At 33.7% G+C, this 19,252-nt stretch overlaps 1 protein-coding gene across 2 annotated transcripts in view; it reads left to right on the top strand.

The window, feature by feature from the left end:
• Positions 1 to 19,252, top strand: part of LOC119538410 (protein NPAT) — an 83,228-nt gene that overhangs the window by 31,244 nt on the left and 32,732 nt on the right. The window contains exons 3-10 of one of the 2 annotated variants that reach the window (XM_037841333.1): positions 3,677 to 3,737; positions 5,741 to 5,813; positions 7,472 to 7,512; positions 8,000 to 8,224; positions 13,440 to 13,521; positions 14,510 to 14,597; positions 15,127 to 15,218; positions 15,299 to 15,386. In XM_037841333.1, coding sequence (XP_037697261.1) covers positions 3,677 to 3,737; positions 5,741 to 5,813; positions 7,472 to 7,512; positions 8,000 to 8,224; positions 13,440 to 13,521; positions 14,510 to 14,597; positions 15,127 to 15,218; positions 15,299 to 15,386 — 750 coding nt within the window. Of the gene's footprint in view, positions 1 to 3,676; positions 3,738 to 4,441; positions 4,492 to 5,740; positions 5,814 to 7,471; positions 7,513 to 7,999; positions 8,225 to 13,439; positions 13,522 to 14,509; positions 14,598 to 15,126; positions 15,219 to 15,298; positions 15,387 to 19,252 lie in introns of those variants that run through there. The other variant, XM_037841334.1, reaches the window with a different exon arrangement.

Genomic DNA, 19,252 nt, shown 5'->3' with positions numbered 1-19,252 from the left:
TGCTTATAAAGTTAAATATGCACTTAACATAGCACTCTCACACCCAATGAATTAAAAACTTATATTCACACACAAACCTGCACACTAATGTTCACTGATAGTTGTTAGAGAGTGGGAATGCCAAGATGTCCTTCAAAAGGTAAGTGAACAAAAAACTTGTAGTATATTCATGCTATGGTATACTACTCATCACTAAAAAGGAACACTGTTGATTCATATCACATGGATAAATCTTTAAAAAATTTTCTAAGTGAAGAAAGGAAATACCCAAAAAGTCCAATATTGTATGGCTTTTTTTACATGACATTAAGGAAGAAACAAAACTATGGGGCTGGAAAACACATCAATGGTTCTCAGTAATTGGGGAAAGGTTGATTATAAAGGGGTCACACAAGGGAATTTTGGAAGTGATAGAACTATTCTATATGATACTGTGTTGGTGGATAGAGGACTGTACATTTGTCAAAGTCCATACTATACACCAGAGTGAACTTCACTACTTGTAACAACAACAACAAAAAAAAACAACCTGCATATCAAGGGATACCAAGATGGGGTGTAGTCTGTGAAAAATTTATCTATTGCAAATGTATGATGTAATGTCACTGAAGTGTGAGGGTGGGAGAAAAGAAGTTGACTCAGATTAACTTTGGAGAACATTGTTTTGACCTGATAATGTGTGGCTAAGGATAGGAAGAATGTTACATGAGCCCTGTGCTGTGATAAATTTGTTTCTCATAGGGCTGCTGGTTAGCAATTCTAAATACGTGCGTAACTCAGAGACGTTGTGGGTTTGGTTCCAGACCACTTCAGTAAAGCAAATATCACAATAAATGAGTCACATGAATTTTTTGGTTTCCCAGTGCATATCAGAGTTATATTTACACTGTAGTGCAGTCTTTTAAGTGTGCAGTAGGATAATGTCTAAAAAACAATATATGTACCTTAATTATAAAATACTTTATTGCTAAAATATGCTAGTCATCATCTGAGCCTTCAGTGGGTCATAATCATTTTGCTGCAGAAGCATCTTGTCTAAGTATTGATGACTGCTTGCTGATTAGAGTGAAGGTTATGGTGGCCTTGGCAATTTCCTAAAGTAAGACAACAATGAAGTTTACTGTATCAGTTGATTCTTCCTTTCAAGAAAGATTTTCTCCCTGGCATGCAATGCTGTTGATAGCATTTTACTCAAAATAGAACTTCTTGCAACATTGCAATCAGTCCATTCCGACCATGCTGCCACTCTGTAAGCTAAGTTGGTGTCATATTCTAAATCCTTTTTTGTCATTTCTGCAATATTTACAGCCTCTTCACCAGAAGTAGGTTCCATGTCAAGAAACCACTTTCTTTGCTCATCCATAAGAAGCAACTCCTCATCTGTTGAAGTTTTATCGTGAAATTGCAACAATTCAGTCACATCTTCATACTCCACTTCTAATTCTACTTCTCTTGCTATTTCTACCACCTCTGCAGTTACTTCCTCCCTTGGAATCTTGAATTCCCCATAGTCATCCATGAGGGCTGAAATCAACATCTTTGAAACTCTTGTTAATGTTGATATTTTTACCTCCTCACATGAATCACGAATGTTCTTAATGGCACCTAGGATGGTCACTCCTTTCCAGAAGGTTTTTAATTGACTTGACAGTACTTGAAAGTTGAAATGACTCCTTGATCCATGGGCTACAGAGTGGATGTTGTATTACTGGCATGAAAACAACATTCATCTCATTGTGCATCTCCATCAGAGCTCTTGGGTAACCAGGTGCATTGTCAGTGAACAGTAATATTTTGAAAGGAATCTTTTTTTCTAAGCAGTAGGTCTCAACAGTGGGCTTAAAATGTTCAATAAACCATGTTTCGACATATGTGCTATCATCCAGGCTTTGTTGTTCCATACAGAGAGACAGGCAGAACCCTAGGATTTTCAGAATTTAGTAAATGACCATTGGCTTCAACTTAAAGTCTCCAGCTGCATTAACCCCTAATGAGAGAGTGAGCCTGTGGTTTGAAGGCTTCGAAGCCAGGCATTGACTTCTCCTTTCTAGCTATGAAAGCCCTAGATGACATCTTCTTCCAATAGAAGGTTGTTTCATCTATATGGAAAATCTGTTGTATAGTCTGAATGCAATTTGGTATCCTGGTTTGGATCCTGGATCAGAAAAAGGACATTAATGAAAAACTGGTGAATTCTGAATACAGTCTGTAGTATAGTTAATAATACTGTACTAATGTTAAATTCTTCATTTTAGTAAAAGTATAGCATGGATATGTGATGTTAACGTTAGAGAAATCTGGGCGAAAGGTATAGAAGAACTCTTTGAATTATCTTTGCATTTCTTCTTTGATTTTAAAATTGCTTCAAAACAAAAGCTTTGTTTAAAAAAAAAAGCCTTAAAAATGATGGTGGGTGGTTATATCCTGTTTTTTAATTGAGGAAACTGATATTAAGAGAGATTAAATTCTGTGCATAAAGTTCCAACAGGTAAATGGTACCTAGGGTCTTTTCCTTGTTCCTTTTTGTTACTTTCTGTTACTATGTACTACTTAGTAGAGTCCTAGAATGGTGGTAGAGGAGAGGAAGAAAAGAAGCAAAGTGGAAAAAGCAGAATTGGAGGTGTATTGGTAGTAATAGAGAATATCCCAAGAATACAATTATTTAGTCCATCTTTCTAATTGGTGAGACCAAAAGGAAGACATTGCTAGCATCTGTTAAGTGGTGGGAATCTTATGTACACATCAAAAATAGCATAGAAAATATTCAAAAAGGAACTGATTCTTCTGTCATTCATTCAGCAATTGTTAATTATCCTCTATAGATAAAGCAAAGTGTAATTGCCAAGTTAGTAGTCAGCCTTTAAAACAAGAAAACAAATTAGAAATCTGAAATTTCAGGAGTGGAAAGGGCACTAATTGTCTGCCATGTGTCAGACATTTTCCTAGAAACATTATATATCCTTATTTAATCCTCCCGGTAGAAGATTCCATGAATTAGTAATTAATGTATCCATTTTATCCAAACGAAAGTAAGCCTTTAGTTTAGGTGACTTGTCATACATGTAGTTAAGTGTTGAATTTGAAACCAGTACTCTCAGCTCCAAAATCCTTGCTCTTGCTCTTCCCTATTCTGTATTATAAACTCAGACTTGAGGTGATAAAAACCTGCACTTAAGAAGTTCAGTGGAAATAGGAAATAATAGTTGGGTTGATAAGATAGCAGACTTGAGAATAGGAAGCTGTTGATCCTTTGTAGGATATTTCAATATCTCTGATAAACTTTTTTTTTGTCTTTGTTCTTTGGCAAGTTTCACATGGCTTTAGGATAGGCAGTGTACATTAGTACTGGTTATTTATCGTTTTTCAATACTTTTATGACTGGATCTTTATCTTCCAAATGAAAACTGATTTTCTGCCCTTGGACTGTCATAGCTAAAGAGATCTTAGCAGTCACATTATCCTATTCCAAAAGTCAAGGTCCTTCCTTAACCCTAAGAAGATTTGATACAACCCCTAACTTGAGTGGCTATTTTAATTTTTGATGATCTGCTTGTTACTCTTTCTTCATCATATTCTGCAGTTCAAATCTTTAATTAACTTTTGTGTGGTTAAATGTTTAATGGTAGGGAATTGTAAAATTATATGATTTTATAATATTTGATCGTTTTCTTTTCAGTCCTTATTTGGAAAAAACTTGACAACAATTTTGAATGAATATGTGGCTATGAAAGCAAAAGGTAAGAATTGAGGGTCAGGATTTTTTTTTTTTTCTTTCCTGTTTTATACAGCATTTATGTTTTAATTAGAACTATTTTTCAGAGAATATTAATGCCTGTTTGTCTTGAGAAAACTGATTTCAGTTATGAAATACGATTTATACTGGGAAATGTCTTATTAAATAATGTTTGTTTATATTGAGCAATAAATTGCTAAAATCTGAATATTAGCAAATATAACAAAAAATAATTTTTCAAGAAGACATAAAACTCTTAATTCTGGGTTCTTTACCTTGATGAACAAGCATTACAATGTGTTATACAGTTTCAGACTGACATTTTGAGTTCTTTGTAGTCTAGATTTTGAAACAAAAACAGTCCATACAATGTCCGTGATTAACTGCTGTACAAATGATAGAAATCTCTCTCATGAACTAGAACAAATATATGACACTATAACTAGAAATTAATAATAGAGGGGTATATAGGGAAAAAATATACCTATTGCAAACTATGTACTACAATTAGTAGTATTTTAACATTCTTTCATCAACAGTAACAAATGTACTTTACTAATACTATGAGTCAGTAATGGAGGGGGAGTAGTTAGAGGTATGGGAGGATTTGAATTTTCTTTTTTTTGTCTTTATTTCTTTTCTGGAGTAATGAAAATGCTCTAAAAATTGAAAAAAAAATTAATTGTGATGGATGCACAGCTGTATGATGGTACCATGGGCAAATGATTGTGCACTTTGGATCTTTGGATAATTGTATGGTATGTGAACAATCTCAGTAATATTAAATACAAAAATACCAGTCATAAAATCCTGGCTTATATTTATTGGAATATAAAATAATACTTAACTAATTTAATGATATTTTAGGGGGGAAGCTCTGATTATTGATGTTAGTCTCTAATACTGATTATTTCCTTAGCTTAGAAAATTAACGTAAGAGCATTAACATTAAAAAATTGACATAAAATGAGAATGTGTTAAGATGTGTAACATTTATTGAACATTTATTGAGTACTGTTTTTGTACTGCAAGCTTTGTGCTAGTTTTAATATGATTTTTCTCATTTAGTCCTTAAAATAACCCTGTGAAAGAGATGTATTGTTTATGCCCATTTTTAAAGTATGAGTAAATTGAGGTTTAGAGAGGTCAGATAACTTTCCCAAGACCACAAAACCAGCAGCCAGTGGGAAGTATTGGACCTGGATATTCTGGATCTGAATGTCATTGCTTCATTTTCTTTTCCCCAAACTATCTTAACCATCTTATTAAAATATTTACGGTATACATGACATCAGAAACAATATGCTATTGCAATACAAATATTTATATCCCACTTTTATGTTAAATAGCTTTCTCTGGATTGAGTTTTTTTTTACAAGTATGTGATAGATTTTAAGTACCTTCTGAGGTTCCTGTCATTCTGGTTTTAGAGCACATCCTTAAAAAGCTACTTCTTTCTCAGGTCCTTTACCTGTAATTCTGTGTATAGTAACTGGTGAGGTTTTTGTTTTGTTTTGTTTTTGTTTTTTTGTTTGTTTTAAAGAGTCGTTGAGCAATCACAGTGATTTGGACATGAAACCATGGGAGGCAGAAAACTAATTTCTGCTCTCACAGCAGTTTACATATTATTTTTAAAACAATTTATTTTTATACACTTTCCAATATCCCATGGTAGCAAATAAAACAAAGATCAAAAAATAGTCTTTATTTTTTAACACAAAGAAGATATAATATTGGCCCGTAAAAGTTTCAGAAATTTCACAAATATGCACTTCCACTCATAGCATATTTGATACTCGCTAACTTGAGAAAAGAAACCAGTCTCATTATAGCTTTGCAGGTCATTTTGCAAAATGGGCTTATTGCTCAATTCCCAACATATCATCAAGAACTGAGAGAAAGGTTTCTGTTTTCCTTGTTGATTTTTATGTTGCATCTTTATTCAGATTATATCATGAGTTTTCTCCAGCTTGATTTATTAAGAATCTTTTCCCCTTTTTATTTTAGAAACATCAAATGATGTCCCAGCAATAATGTCTTCTCTGTGGAAGAAATTAGACCATACACTTTCTCAGATCAGGTAATAAACTTATCTTATAAAGAGGCTTATCAGAATGTGCTTAATGATTTTGGAATGCAGAAACAAATAAGAACCACTTCTGTTTTAAATCGTCATAAGGGCCACACCATGCCCTCATATAACAGTGATCTAATTTTGAAATTACTTCAGAGATTATTGGTATTTCTTTGTCTTTGAAATAATTTGAAATAAATTGCATACTTTAATAAAATGTTTACAAATGAGAAAATTGAGACCTTTAGAAATTTAATGACTCCTAAGTTTTCATAGCAGTTTAGAGGCAGATATGGTATTATAATAAGTCTCTTAATCACAGTTCAGTGTGAATTCCTTTAGGCAACTGTCTATTCATTACATGTCAGTGAATTACTAAAACAAGAAATCTGTTGCACAAGCAGCCATGCCTCCTTGGTTCTTCCCTTGTTTTTTGTTTTTTGTTTTTTTTTTTAAGTTTAAAGAATAACGCTATTTCTGGAATATTGTACTTTTCTAACTAGAAATTTAGAATGGTACTGATATCCAGCTTCTACTCAGGCCATGACTTCGTAATGCCAGGTTCAGCATCCTTGGAAGGATGCCAACCCTGTTGGTATCAATTTTATATTATCTCTTATTTGACTGTAGAGTCTGATGTGAAAACCATAGTCTCTTATATTACCTCCCTCTCTCCTTGGGCTACAAGTGACTACTCCACTTAACTTCAACAGGGATTTCATTTCCTTCCTCTGCTTAAACTGCTAAAATGGCTCCAAATGCTTTTCACTAACCCTGCACCACATCTTATTTCGTATTCTTATCTTTGGTCCCCTTTCTTGACTCTTGCCTTTTCTCATATTGCAAATGGTTTTTCAAAGACATTCATGGTTTACTCAATACCTATAAATATTTATAAGTTACTGAGATAATTTATTGACAAAGTTTGACATAAGAAGAAAGGATTTTTAGCCAGGTACTCTCCAAGGTTGATGTGAATTATTAAAAATGCTTCATCCAATTCAGTAAGCTTTGTGGCTCTTCTTGGTAGAGATTTATATGACAGATTTCCTAGGACAGTGGCACAGTGTCTGTGTGACTGTTTACCAAATATGTGGATCATTCCGATTCATAGTAAAAGGAGAAAGAGCTAATAATATGAATTTTCCTAAATGTTGGCTTTGCTCCTTCTTTAGAGGTTGCATAAAATAATTTCACAATCATAAATTTGATAAAAGCAGAATGTCCATTGAAATCAACATTGGGATTCTGAAGTATATTTTTTATGTGTGGAGTCAAGTAAAATCAGACTGTCCCTGTGGGAAGAAATATCTCTAATTATAAAAAATAATTGAGAAATTTATACTATGCACATAGCTTTCTTAAATAGATAGGATTCCTAAAATCAAGTCAGATTGTATTGATATAATAATGTCATGGCAGTTGCACTGCATCAGATAGAAGCTTTTTATCAATATCAGTCGTGTTTGTGAATGTGTTTTCAGGCCACTGTTTTTCTCCTAAAGCAAATCAGATTTGCTCATCCAAAAAAAGTGCTTGTGTTTTTTGTCTGAGAGAAATCTATTGCCTTTTAACTCATACTTTACTTTTGGTCTGAATGTAACTAAATAGAATATCACAGCAACAGATGTTTTAATGGATAACTACTTTGTTTTATTTGTTAGGAGCATGCAAAGTTCCCCAGGGTTTGCTGCTAATCAGAGAGGTTGGTATTCAACTTTAAACTGTTAACAATGTTCATAATTACCTCAAACTCAAACTAATTGATAAACAGTTTTAATTAACAGTGTATTTGTGCTAGGTATATGTTGGTTTAAACTACCATTTTTCTAAATACAGATATATCAGGAAATAATATTTTTATTTATTATAACAATATGCTTTTAAAACACTCATTAGATTTTTATTGATTCTTGTGCAGTAGCATCTTTTCTCATTCTGTAAGTTTATGTTTCTTAGTTTACACAGGTGTTTATGAGCATGAATTATTGCAGAAAAAATGTAGTCTTGGATTTAAAGTTTGGTTGTACTATTAATTTGTTTCTTATGAAATTGTCACATAACCTTAGTTGATGTTTTTTAAGGCCATTTTTCAATCTATAGATCTAGCATGTTAAATAGTAGGACATACATCATGTAAATGTCAACATTCCTGACATGGAATTAATTTTTTAAATGCTCATGTGTTTCAGCCCGAACAAGAAATGGAATTGCAGAAATCAAACGACAGAGAAGGCTTGCATCTCAAGCAGCTCCCGTCAGTTCAGAAATGCTGACTTTACCTTATCTTTCAGGACAATTTACTACTTGTCCTTTGACAGCTACTCAAGTTGTTCGACCTACTAGCCAAGTTTCAGCTCCATTGAGGTCAAATTTTGTAGTTGTCAACCATTCACAGTCACAAGACATTGTAAATAGTAAGTTTAAATTTTTCTCTCCTGTGTTTTCAAGCTAGATGATTAGGGAGAACTAAACATCTATTATAGGAATTAAGGAAAATGATTTTTATTTTTCATAATATGTGTACTTATAAAAATTATCTTGATTTTATTTTTACTCTTGAGAACAGATTTTCTTTTTTAACACAAGTAAGTCTATGAAAAGTACAATACTGTGAGTGGGCGTCTAAGTAGTAATGGGTAATTTTAGTAACTTGATAAATATTAAAGTTATTATCATTTATATAAACTCTCCCAGTAACACTGTAAAATAGGTTTTATCATCCTCTTTGTAAAGTATGAAGCCTGTGTAATAAATAGAATGTGGCAGAGTGTTTTGAAATCTGGTCTCTCTGTGTACTTTTTCTAATGCAGTGTACTACCCTCCATTCCTGAAGGGCCGTATCTTGGACAGTTGGAACTTTGCAAGCATCAAGTATAGCTAAGAACAAAGCCTGGGCAGCTGAAGTAGATATTATGACATTGTAGGATTTTTGAGACTAGTACACCTGCTATACTTAAAATTTGAACAAGCTTTATGTCATTCTCAGTAGAGTTCAGAACAGCAAATAATAAAGCAGTTGTACCTTTTAAATAAGCACACTCTCAACCAGAAAATGTAACAGCCTAATGACAAAGTAAAGATTTGAAAAGTTAAATATGGACACATACTCAAAAGGACTTTAATCCCAGAGGGATGTTCATATAAGGACAAATAACCTATCATCCTTAGTAGTCCTCTGTTATGTTGTTGTGTTATGAGACATTATAATAATTGATATTAACCTCTAATCATTAAGTTTGAGTTGTATCTTCCTATTGGTTTCAAGAAGTTATGGAAGACAATAAATAGTATGTTTCAAAAAGGGCTCTATGTAAGTCACTTAATAAAAGTTTTGGTGCTAAAAATATTATTGAGAAGGAACTCTGCCTGATTTTTCATTCTCTTTGACATTTTTCCCAAGTTTTTCTTTAATTAAGCCTATTTTTTTAATGAAATATTGCAAATAAACAGAAAACTGGAGAGTAATAAGATAGCTTTGTAACCATCACCCAACCTCTACAAATCTCAACTTTTTTTTTTTTTTTTTAATACTTCTCCACTTTAAAATTATCTCCAATTTAATTATGAGTTGGGAGGAGAAAGAAGTTGTTAAGGTTATATAAGTGTAATTAATAAATTGGGAGAAATTAGTGGATTCATTTTGACAGTTCTTACATTGGACCTTTTATTTAGCTTCTTATCTTTAAATATGTAACAAATATAGAAAATCACATAAAACTAATTCATGACTTAAATTAGAGTAATTATCACCCAAGTCAGGAATTGAAACCTTGTAAGCCATCCTGGATGCCCTCCACATGCCTCTTCCCAAACAATCCTTCTTACTGCCCTAACAGTAACCACTAACTTGAATTTTATGAAAATCAACTTTCTCCTTTTCTTTGTAGTCTTCCTATCCAATAAATTCTGTAGTTTAGTTTTGTGCCCATCCTCTTCCTTTTTTTTTTTTCTTTTTTTGAAATGTCTTTTAAGACCTTTTGAATCTGTAAGTATTTCTTCATCTCTTTTTTTTTCTCTGTGCAATATATTTGTTGAAGAAACCAAATTATCTGTCCTGTAGAGATTCGAATTGCACAATCTGGATTTTGCTGATTATATTCCAAGGAATAGTTGAATATGTTCCCTGTCCTCTGTATTTCCTGTATATTGGTAATTGAGTTTAGATACATAATTAGATTAAGGTTTAAGTGTTCTTTTTTGCAACACTACTTTGTAGGTCGTAGTGTGCTTTTTTATTTAGAAGTACGTAATATAAAATTGTATCTCTTTTTGTGATAAAAGCAGCTGGTGTTGCTCAAAGCCTAGATATGAATTCACTTGAGGTTGCAAAATGTTGATAGTAATTCTATGCCTTCATCATTTATTCGTTGAAGTGCTTTCATCAAGAGAAACTTTTCCTCCTCTATTAGTTGATTACCCAGTGGAACATTTTTATAAGAAAGGCAGAGTAAATGTTTGTTTCTTTTCCATTATTTACTGGTTTTCAAACTAAAAAGTTGGTTCCTATTATCCTCTGAAGGTAACTGTTTAGTGGTGATTTTTGTTTTCTTTCATTTTGATTTTGGTTTTAAGAGTTGTATTGTTATGAATGAATTTAAATGTATCTAATGTTTTGACCCACTGCAGTTATTATCCTTATTGATGTTCAAATTGTCCCATGCTTGGTAAGTGGAAGCCTCTTTACAGGATGGATCATGAGTCTTTTGGCTAGATCCTCTAGTCTTTGATAGCTTCCTTATTATCTGGTATAAGATATTTCATGCCCTTTTTTTCCCCTTTACCTAGAGTCAGCTATTTCCATTACAAGCTGTGCCAGTTTGAATATATTGTGTCCCCCAAGACACCATTATCTTTGATGTAATCTTGTGTGGGCAGACTTATCAGTGTTGATTGGATTGTAATTCTTTGAGTGTTTCCATGGAGATGCACCTCACCCAACTATGGGTGATGACTCTGATTGGATAATTTCCATGGAGGTGTTACCCTGAATGGGTGGGTCTAAACTAAATCACTGGAGCCGTATAAATGAGCTGACAAACAGAAGGAACTCAGTGCAGCTGTGAGTGACATTTTGAAGAGTGACTGAGAGTGACATTTTGAAGAGGAGCTACAGCCAAGAGTGTCTGGACACTTTGAAGAACACACAGAAACTGAAAGAGTAGCTGCAGATGAGAGACAGTTTGAAGATGGCCGTAGAAAGCAGAATCTTACCCCAGAGAAGCTAAGAGAGGACAAAACACCTCAAGAGCAACTAAGAGTGACATTTTTGAGAAACTGCAACCTAGAGAGGAACATCCTGGGAGAAATCCATTTTGAAACCAGAACTTTGGAGCAGACGCCAGCCACATGCCTTCCCAGCCAACAGAGGATTTCCGGACACCGTTGGCCATCCTCCAGTGAAGGTACCCGATTGCTGATGTGTTACCTTGGACACTTTATGGCCTTAACTGTATAACCAGATAAAACCCCTTTCATAAAAGTCAATCCATCTCTGGTGTTTTGCATTCCGGCAGCATTAGCAAACTAGAACACAAGCTTTATATTCTTTTAATGGGAAATGGTGTTTCAAACCACAATCTAAACATTAGTTGTTAAAGTTTGCTAAAGCTGCTGAAATGCAGTAAACCAGAAATGGGTTGGCTTTTAACAATGATGATTTATTAAATTATAAGTTACAATTCTAAGGCTGTGAAAATGTCCAAATTAAGGCATCAACAAGAAGATACCTTCTCTGAAGAAAGGCTGCTGGTATCTGGGGTTCCTCTTTCAGATAGCAAGGCACATGGCCAGCACCTCCTGGTCCTTTGCACCTGGGTTTCTTTGCTTTCAGCTTCTGATATCAGTGGCTTTCTCTCTGACCATCTGTGGGTTCTCTCTTAGCATCTCCAGGGCATTTCTGTCTGTCTGTCTGTCTCTCTCTCTCTCTCTCTCTCTCTCTCTCTCTCTCTCTCTCTCTGCTCTCTCCACTCTCTCCAAATGTCTCTGCCTTTTATCCTCTTAAAGGACTCCAATAAAGGATTAAGACCCACCTTGAATGGGCTGGGTTACATCTCAATTGAAACAGCCTAATCAAAAGGTCCCACCCACAATAGGACTGCCCCCACAGGGATGGATTAAAAGAAAATGGCGTTTTCCAGGGTACATAAGTTTCAAACCAGCACCTTAGTGTTCTTTGCTATAGGTTCAGTCATTGTTCCTAGGTCTTTCCAGTGGATTGAATATACTGCTTGTATGTGTTTGTGTATGTATATGAGTATACATTTTTTTAAGATATACAGTATCGTATGAGGACAAACTGATAGTTTCCATTCAAATTTAGAACTATAGGTGTTTAACTTCTTCACTGTTCTATCTTTCTCAGTGTTGGTCATCCTGGGTCCCTTTTCCTAGGTTCTTGATATACCCTTTCAATATATACTTTCAAATCCTTTTTTTTTTTTTTTTTTTTTTTAATTGCAGCAAAGTTTTGTTGAAATAAAGTTTTTGGCATTTGTTCTATACCCTTACTTTGGCTTGAAACTCTTCCTATATTGAATCTTTTTGGTCTCTCCCATATTTGGCACATTCTGTTATTTCTAATTCTTTCCTGACCTCTCTCAACTCGTTTCTGTGTTTTCCTAATTCTGATTTATGTTCTTTCATATCTTGTATAATTTCCTTAATAGTTTTTATTTGAAAAATTTGATTTTTCTGGCATGCTTTTATAACATCATGGATATTCTTATCCTTATTCTCTTTTTTCTTGTAATAAACTTTCTATGGTATTTAACATCAATCCTTTTCTGTAAGTCATTTTTTTATGGAGCTGTAATTCACATACCGTAATGTTCACCATTTTAAAGTGTAGTATAATTCAGTGGTTTTTTGTATATTCACAAGGTTGTGTTTTCATTATAAGTATCTAACTCCAGAACATTTTTGTCACCCTAAAAAAAAAACCCATACCCATTAGCAGTTACCCTCATTCTCCCGTCCTTCCAAGTCTTAACAATCACTGATCTGCTTTCTGTCTCTATGGATTTCCCTGCTCTGGACATTTCATATAAATCAAATCATACATGTTGAAAATCCTGTTGTCCCCGGCTTAATCTTATAGCTAGGGATAAACTTAGAGATCATCTGCTACAACTTGTTTCTCATATGCTTGAAACTATTGAAAACCTACAATATTAAGGGGCAAAAAAAGTTAGTTAATAACAGTTGAGAATAGAATTTAGTTCTTGTTTTCAGTTCCCAGTCCCATCTTTTGTCTCCAGTGTAGCTAAAATTTGCTGCCATCCATTAAGTCCTCCCTCTTTTCCATCTTTTCTCCAAATCCTCTTCTATACCCAAAGCACATAGTTTATACTTCTTATAGTTATTTCATTCTATCATGTTATTTGTTGATACTATAGTGTACTTTTTTATTAGTAAACTTTTAGGTAGTAGGGACTGTTTTATTCATGTTAATATCTTTTGCAGTGCCTTGAACATAGTAGGGACTAAGTGGATGTTAACTGAATTTAATTTGAGATAATAATCATTTAATGCTACTTATCCCAATAATTCAAGTTTACAAAATTACTCAGTTTCCTTGATTTACTGTTTTGTTTTCTTCCTTTTTTTTTTTTTTTTTTTTTTTAAATACAGCTGGAGAGGCTTTAAATATCATTCCTGGTCCGCAGGAAAGGAAATCTCATGCCACTTTAATGTCTCCTGGTAGACGCAAAAGGTAAATGCTTTTTAAAAGAAGAGTTGCCAACAGCCTTGAGAAAAGAGAGAGAATTATACCAAGATACTTACAGTATGGTTAAAGTAACAAAACTGGATTAAGTCCTTTGGCACTGCTTACTGTTATATCTTATTCCAAAGCACATTTTTCCACATTTTATCCTTTGTGAAATTGGGTTGCATCTTAAATTAATGGTAAATCATTGTTTGATTGAAAATATGTTTTTTTCCTGTAGTGGCACAGAAAATAAATATATTAGAATTGATGTCATCTCAGTTTTTTTTAAATAAGTATTTTTTGAATGAATATAAATAATACAAGCATGTTTAAGGGTCCACAAACATTTAAGGTCTTAAATGAGTCGGTAGTCAGAAATCTTCAGGAACTGTCTTCAAGAAAAGTTATTTCTTTCCTAGTTAACCTATGTGTCTTTATTTCAAGGATATTTCAGAAAAGAGAAATACTAGTTTGGAAGGAATTTTTCTGGTTTCTCACCTGCCAGGCCATGGATAATTTTGGTAGAGTTTTCACTGTTAGTTGTTTCTCTTTCAAGGCTAACCACTGCCTTCTTTATTGCCAGCATCCTCATTTAACCACATAAAATAGTTAAAACAATAGTAATAAAAACATTAATGTGTACAGGGACCTTGACTTTTATTATAAAGTCTTTACATACTTTATTCCATTCAGTTGTTCCACAAACCCAATAATTAATTGGTTTTACCCCATTATAAAGTGGGTCAGAGAGACTCACTCTATAATGAGTCTCTCATTATATATATTATAGCTAGTAAGTGGTAAAGCTGGACCCCAAATTCATTTCTTCTGAATCCAAGTCTAGTAATGTTTTTTTACTCTACTGCCCATTGTTCCTGCCACAAATAAAATATCTGTTCTCCCATGATAACTTGAAAATTTATATTTCATATGAAGTTTTCATTTAATCCTTTAAACCTGTTAAAGGACAATCTTCTTTAATGTGTTTCAGTGACTCTCAAAGGAAAAGTATCACTATGTCTGTGCCTCATTCCACAATTTGGAATTTTCAGGATCCAAATGCGTTTGCAGTAGAAAAAGTAAGTACTCTCCCCAAACGTTGTAGCTTGAAATATTCCTGATTATAAAAATAGTGATATAAACATGTGTATGTGTGTGTGTTTATACTATTTCTATGAAACCTGAGGTAGAATTGCTTTGAGATAGAGAGTAGGGATGTGTAATAGTAAGAGACAGTCCATTCAGAACAGGTGGTATGTGCAAATGTACCAAATAAGAAACAATAGTATGTTGGCAAACTACTGTTTTTGCTGGATCATGCCATATAATAGGGCGTTTTACTAGGGTCACATGATCAAAAACCTTGCATGATGCACTAAAGAGCTTGGATTATATTCTGTAAACAGTAAAGAATTGGTGAAGGATCTGTGAAAAGACCTGTAAACTGTAAAATGCTGTGACTAGGTATTACTGTGGCAGGAACCACTACAACGTCTGAGTTTCCAAGCAGGTTTTTTAAAGCTATCAAGTTTATTAATTGGTTCTTTTTTAAATAAATAATGTAATACTCTTTCCTATCCTCTTGCTAACATTAACTTTGTGTTGCAGCAAATGGTTATTGAAAATGCACGAGAAAAAATATTAAGCAACAAATCTCTTCAAGAAAAACTTGCAGAAAATATTAATAAATTTTTGACTAGGTAAGTTATGTATATTTAAAATGCCTAATTGTTTTTGCCTAATTTAAGAGCTATACTAAAGATTCTTCTTTGTGTTATAGTGATAGCAGTATTGCTCAAGTTCCTAAGCAAACAGATACCAACCTTACTGAGCCAGAGACTTCAATTGATGAACTCCTGGGGCTTCAGGTAGGGTAGCTCTGTGTGTATAGTTCATATACTCATAGTTAAAACTAGTGGTATTTTGGTTTCATTTTAAACTATTGCCAACAGATTAATGTTCAAAATGATTCAACATACTAATTTAAGATGTAGGTTTCCTTCCTTCATTCAAGTATGATGCGTACCTGAGAACATCATAGACAGTAAATTTTCAAATACTCAGAGCTTATACTTCACTATATAAATGGGAAAAGTAATAAAACATTCCTATCTCATCTAATACCTGTAACCAGCTTTTCCAAATTATCAGTAAAACACTCTACACCAATGCAAACATGTCAAGGATTTCTAAGTATTTAATACATCAAGAATTTTTCAGTGGCTATATTTGTATGCAGTAAGCAACAATACTACACAGCATAAATAAAAACTACCTTTCTTCTACAGTGCTACAACCTGTATAATAATGTAAAGGAATAATGAACTAATATGTTAGCTATAGCATGAATTCAAATAATATTTAACAAAACTAATTGAATAAGGCACTTTAAAAAAGGGAGGTTATGAGTCAAATGATAAATTGTCTGTGCAAGGTTTACTGCGAAGAGTAGGAAGTTAGAAGCTCTAATCTCTGGTATTCAGTATTGGTAGCTGTGAAAGAGAATGTAAAATAGTGAATTTAACATTGTGTATGTTTTGAGATTTGTTCATCTACAATTACCGCTTTTGATGAACAGCTGAGATGTGATAACATCTTTTTACTCAGACCCTTGGACAATGTAAATACTTTATTGGGATGCCCATGTGAATTCTTAGTAGCAGGTTTTTCTTCAGATAATGAATCTGGGTAAAAACTGTTTTTTCTTGGTACTAATTCCTTCAGAATCCTTTTTGGTTTTAGACCATTTGATACATTTTGTTGTAAAGAAATGCAGTTAAGTTTGTTAATAAAATGACAAGCTTTTTAAAGCAGTCTTGAAATTTTCATCTACTAATACTTTACTTTTAAAAGCCTCTCCTATCTTAAAGTTTAGCAAATACGTATCCTATGTTCTAAATTTTTATAATCTCCAAGTCCTTAATTGTTTCACCACAAATATGTCAAATGATTATGGTGGACAAGGTACTCTGTTAGATACTGTAAGGGAGTATAAGAAAGTATAGGGCACAACTCTCTGCACTTGGTTGTTGATAATATTGTATACTTGTGAAAAGTCAGATGTTCAGCTTTTCATAGAAAGAAAAGACCTAATTCTCAAGTGAGTAGTATATGCATCAGCTTCACCGTCCATAAATAGGTGAAGTGGAAAGTTTTAAAGTATTTGCAACACCTTTGGATGGCACAGATTTCATAGAGTATACAAATCTCTAACTGGAATTTAAAGATTGATAAATTTGACTTCCTCAAAATTTAAAATTCCTCCTCATTATTAGAAGTATCATTAAAGAAAATGAAAAGGCAAATGAAATATATCTGGCAAAGAACTTGTATCCAGAGTATATAAAGAATGCTTACAAATCAATAATAAAAAGACAAACTGCCAGTTTAAAAAATGGGTCTCAGACTAGAACAGACAAAAGAAAATACAGGAGTGGCCAAAAAGCACATGAAAACATTATCATCAGGGAAATGCAAGTTAATACCACAATGAGGTGCTATTGGACAATCACTAGAATGTCTGAAAAAACATTCTGACAAAACCAAATGTTGGGGAAGGGATATAGAGCAGCTGCAATCACTTTGAAAAACAGGTCTGATGCATTATTGGTTTAGGATGTAAAATGGTACAACCACTTTGGAAAACTGGAAGTTTCTTATGAATTTAAACATCCACCTTGTGATACAGCAGTTAATAAATTTTTACCCAAGAGAAACAAAAACATGTTCACAAAGACTTGTCAAGAGCATATGCAGCAGATCTATTCATAACAGGTAAAGAGTAGAAAGAAACCACAAGTCCATCAACAGAAAAATTAGGAAATTGTGACATGGTCAAAAAGAGAATACCTCAAGCATAAAAAGAATAAACTACCAATACACATCACTGCATAGACGAATCTCAAAAGAAGCCCTACACTAAGATATGCATATTCTATGATTTCATTACTATAAAGTTCTAAAACAGACAACACTAATCTGTCCAGGCTGATAGAAATCAAAAGTTGTTGCCTGAGAGAGGGAAGGATTTGTCAAGGGAAGAGAATTCTCTAGAAAAATGCATAGTATAAGTGTGAGAGAGAATTTCTTGAGTGATGGAAATGTTCTGTATTTTGATTGGGTTGGTGTTTTCAACAGGCTTTACAGTTGTCAAAATTCATTGAACTTTGAACTTAAGATCTGTGCATTTTATTTTAAATAAATTATACCTTGATTTTTAAAAAATATTTATGAAGTTGATTTGAAAATACCTTTGGAAACTGTATTTCAGCATTCTTTTGATTCTGATTGTCAAAGTTTGGAATAAAATGAGGGATTTACTAGAAAAATGTGTTGTCTCTACCATTGACTTTTATGAGAGAGTATATAGGACTTAATTCCTTGACTAATACTGGATTGTTATTCCCATGACATTATTTTAGTTATTCTAAAGTTAAAAGTTCATTAATAGAGAAGTATTTCTTCAAGTCCCTAGCTTTCTCCTAAATCAGTTTGTTATGAATTATAGATTTCCTTTGTATATCCTCATAATCAATGTTAACTCATTCTTCCATTTTCCAACAAGTTTTTCGTTTCACTTTATGACTATTTTTGTAAAGAATCCAAGGTTTAATCACTTCATGACAGTCCTCATACCTCTTGGTTCCACATGAATTTCCTATCCCAAGGGATTCAGATGTGTATCCCTTCAGCAAAACTGAAGAATACAGCATAGCAGACTGATGTACAGATATCTGAAATTGAAAAATTTAAATCTCTATTAAAAGGAGAGTAAATGAGTAACCCTAGCTAGTGTACTGAAATGTCCTTGAAATCTTAGGTGTTAGCTAAAAAATTATACAGATTTTGCTTTTTATTCTGTATTAAATTTGTTTTCTTATGAAAAAATTCCTTAACTCTTGTTCTAGTTTGCTAATGCTGCCATTATGCAAAATACCAGAAATGGGTTGGCTTTTATAAAGGGGATTTATTTGGGTACAAATTTAAAGTTCCACAGCCATAAAAGTGTCCATCTAAGGCATCAACAAGAGGATACCCTCACTGAAGAATGGCTGATAGTTTCTAGAACACCTCTGTCAGCTGGGAAGGCACTTGGCTGGCGTCTGCTGTTCTTTGTTCTGGGGTTGTGTTTCAAAATGTCATTCTCCAAAATGTCCCTGGGTTTTTCTTAGCTTAGCATCTCCAGACATCCTCTGTCTGCATTTCCAAGCATCTCTAAGCATCTCTGTCAGCTCCCAAGTGTCTCTCCAAAAGTCTCTCAGCCGCTCTGAGCTCCTTCTGTCTGTTAGCTCTCTTACAGGACTTCAGCGATTTAATTAAGACCTACCCTGAATGGGCAGGGTCCACATCTCCGTGGAAATAATTTAATCAAACATTTCTACCGTAATCAACAAACTAATCAGTCTGCCCCCGCAAGATTGCATTAAAGAGCATGACTTTTTCTGTGGGATATAATGTATTGAAACCAGCACATTCCACACCCTGGACCCCAGAAAGACATGTTTTGGTTTGCTAATGCTGCTGTTATACAAAATACCAGAAATGGATTTGCTTTTATAAAGGGAGTTTATTTGATTACAAATTTACAGTCCTAAGGCCACAAAAGTTTCCGAGCTAAGGCATCAACAAGAGATATACCTTCAGTGAAGAAAGGCTGATGGCTTACGAAACACCTCTTTTAGCTGGGAAGGCACAGGCCTGGCATCTCCTGGTCCTTTGCTCCCACGTCCCGTTG

The sequence above is a fragment of the Choloepus didactylus genome, chromosome 6 (genome assembly GCF_015220235.1).
Source record: "Choloepus didactylus isolate mChoDid1 chromosome 6, mChoDid1.pri, whole genome shotgun sequence".
Classification (NCBI taxonomy): domain Eukaryota; kingdom Metazoa; phylum Chordata; class Mammalia; order Pilosa; family Megalonychidae; genus Choloepus; species Choloepus didactylus.
This window is presented reverse-complemented; position numbering and strand designations above follow the sequence as displayed.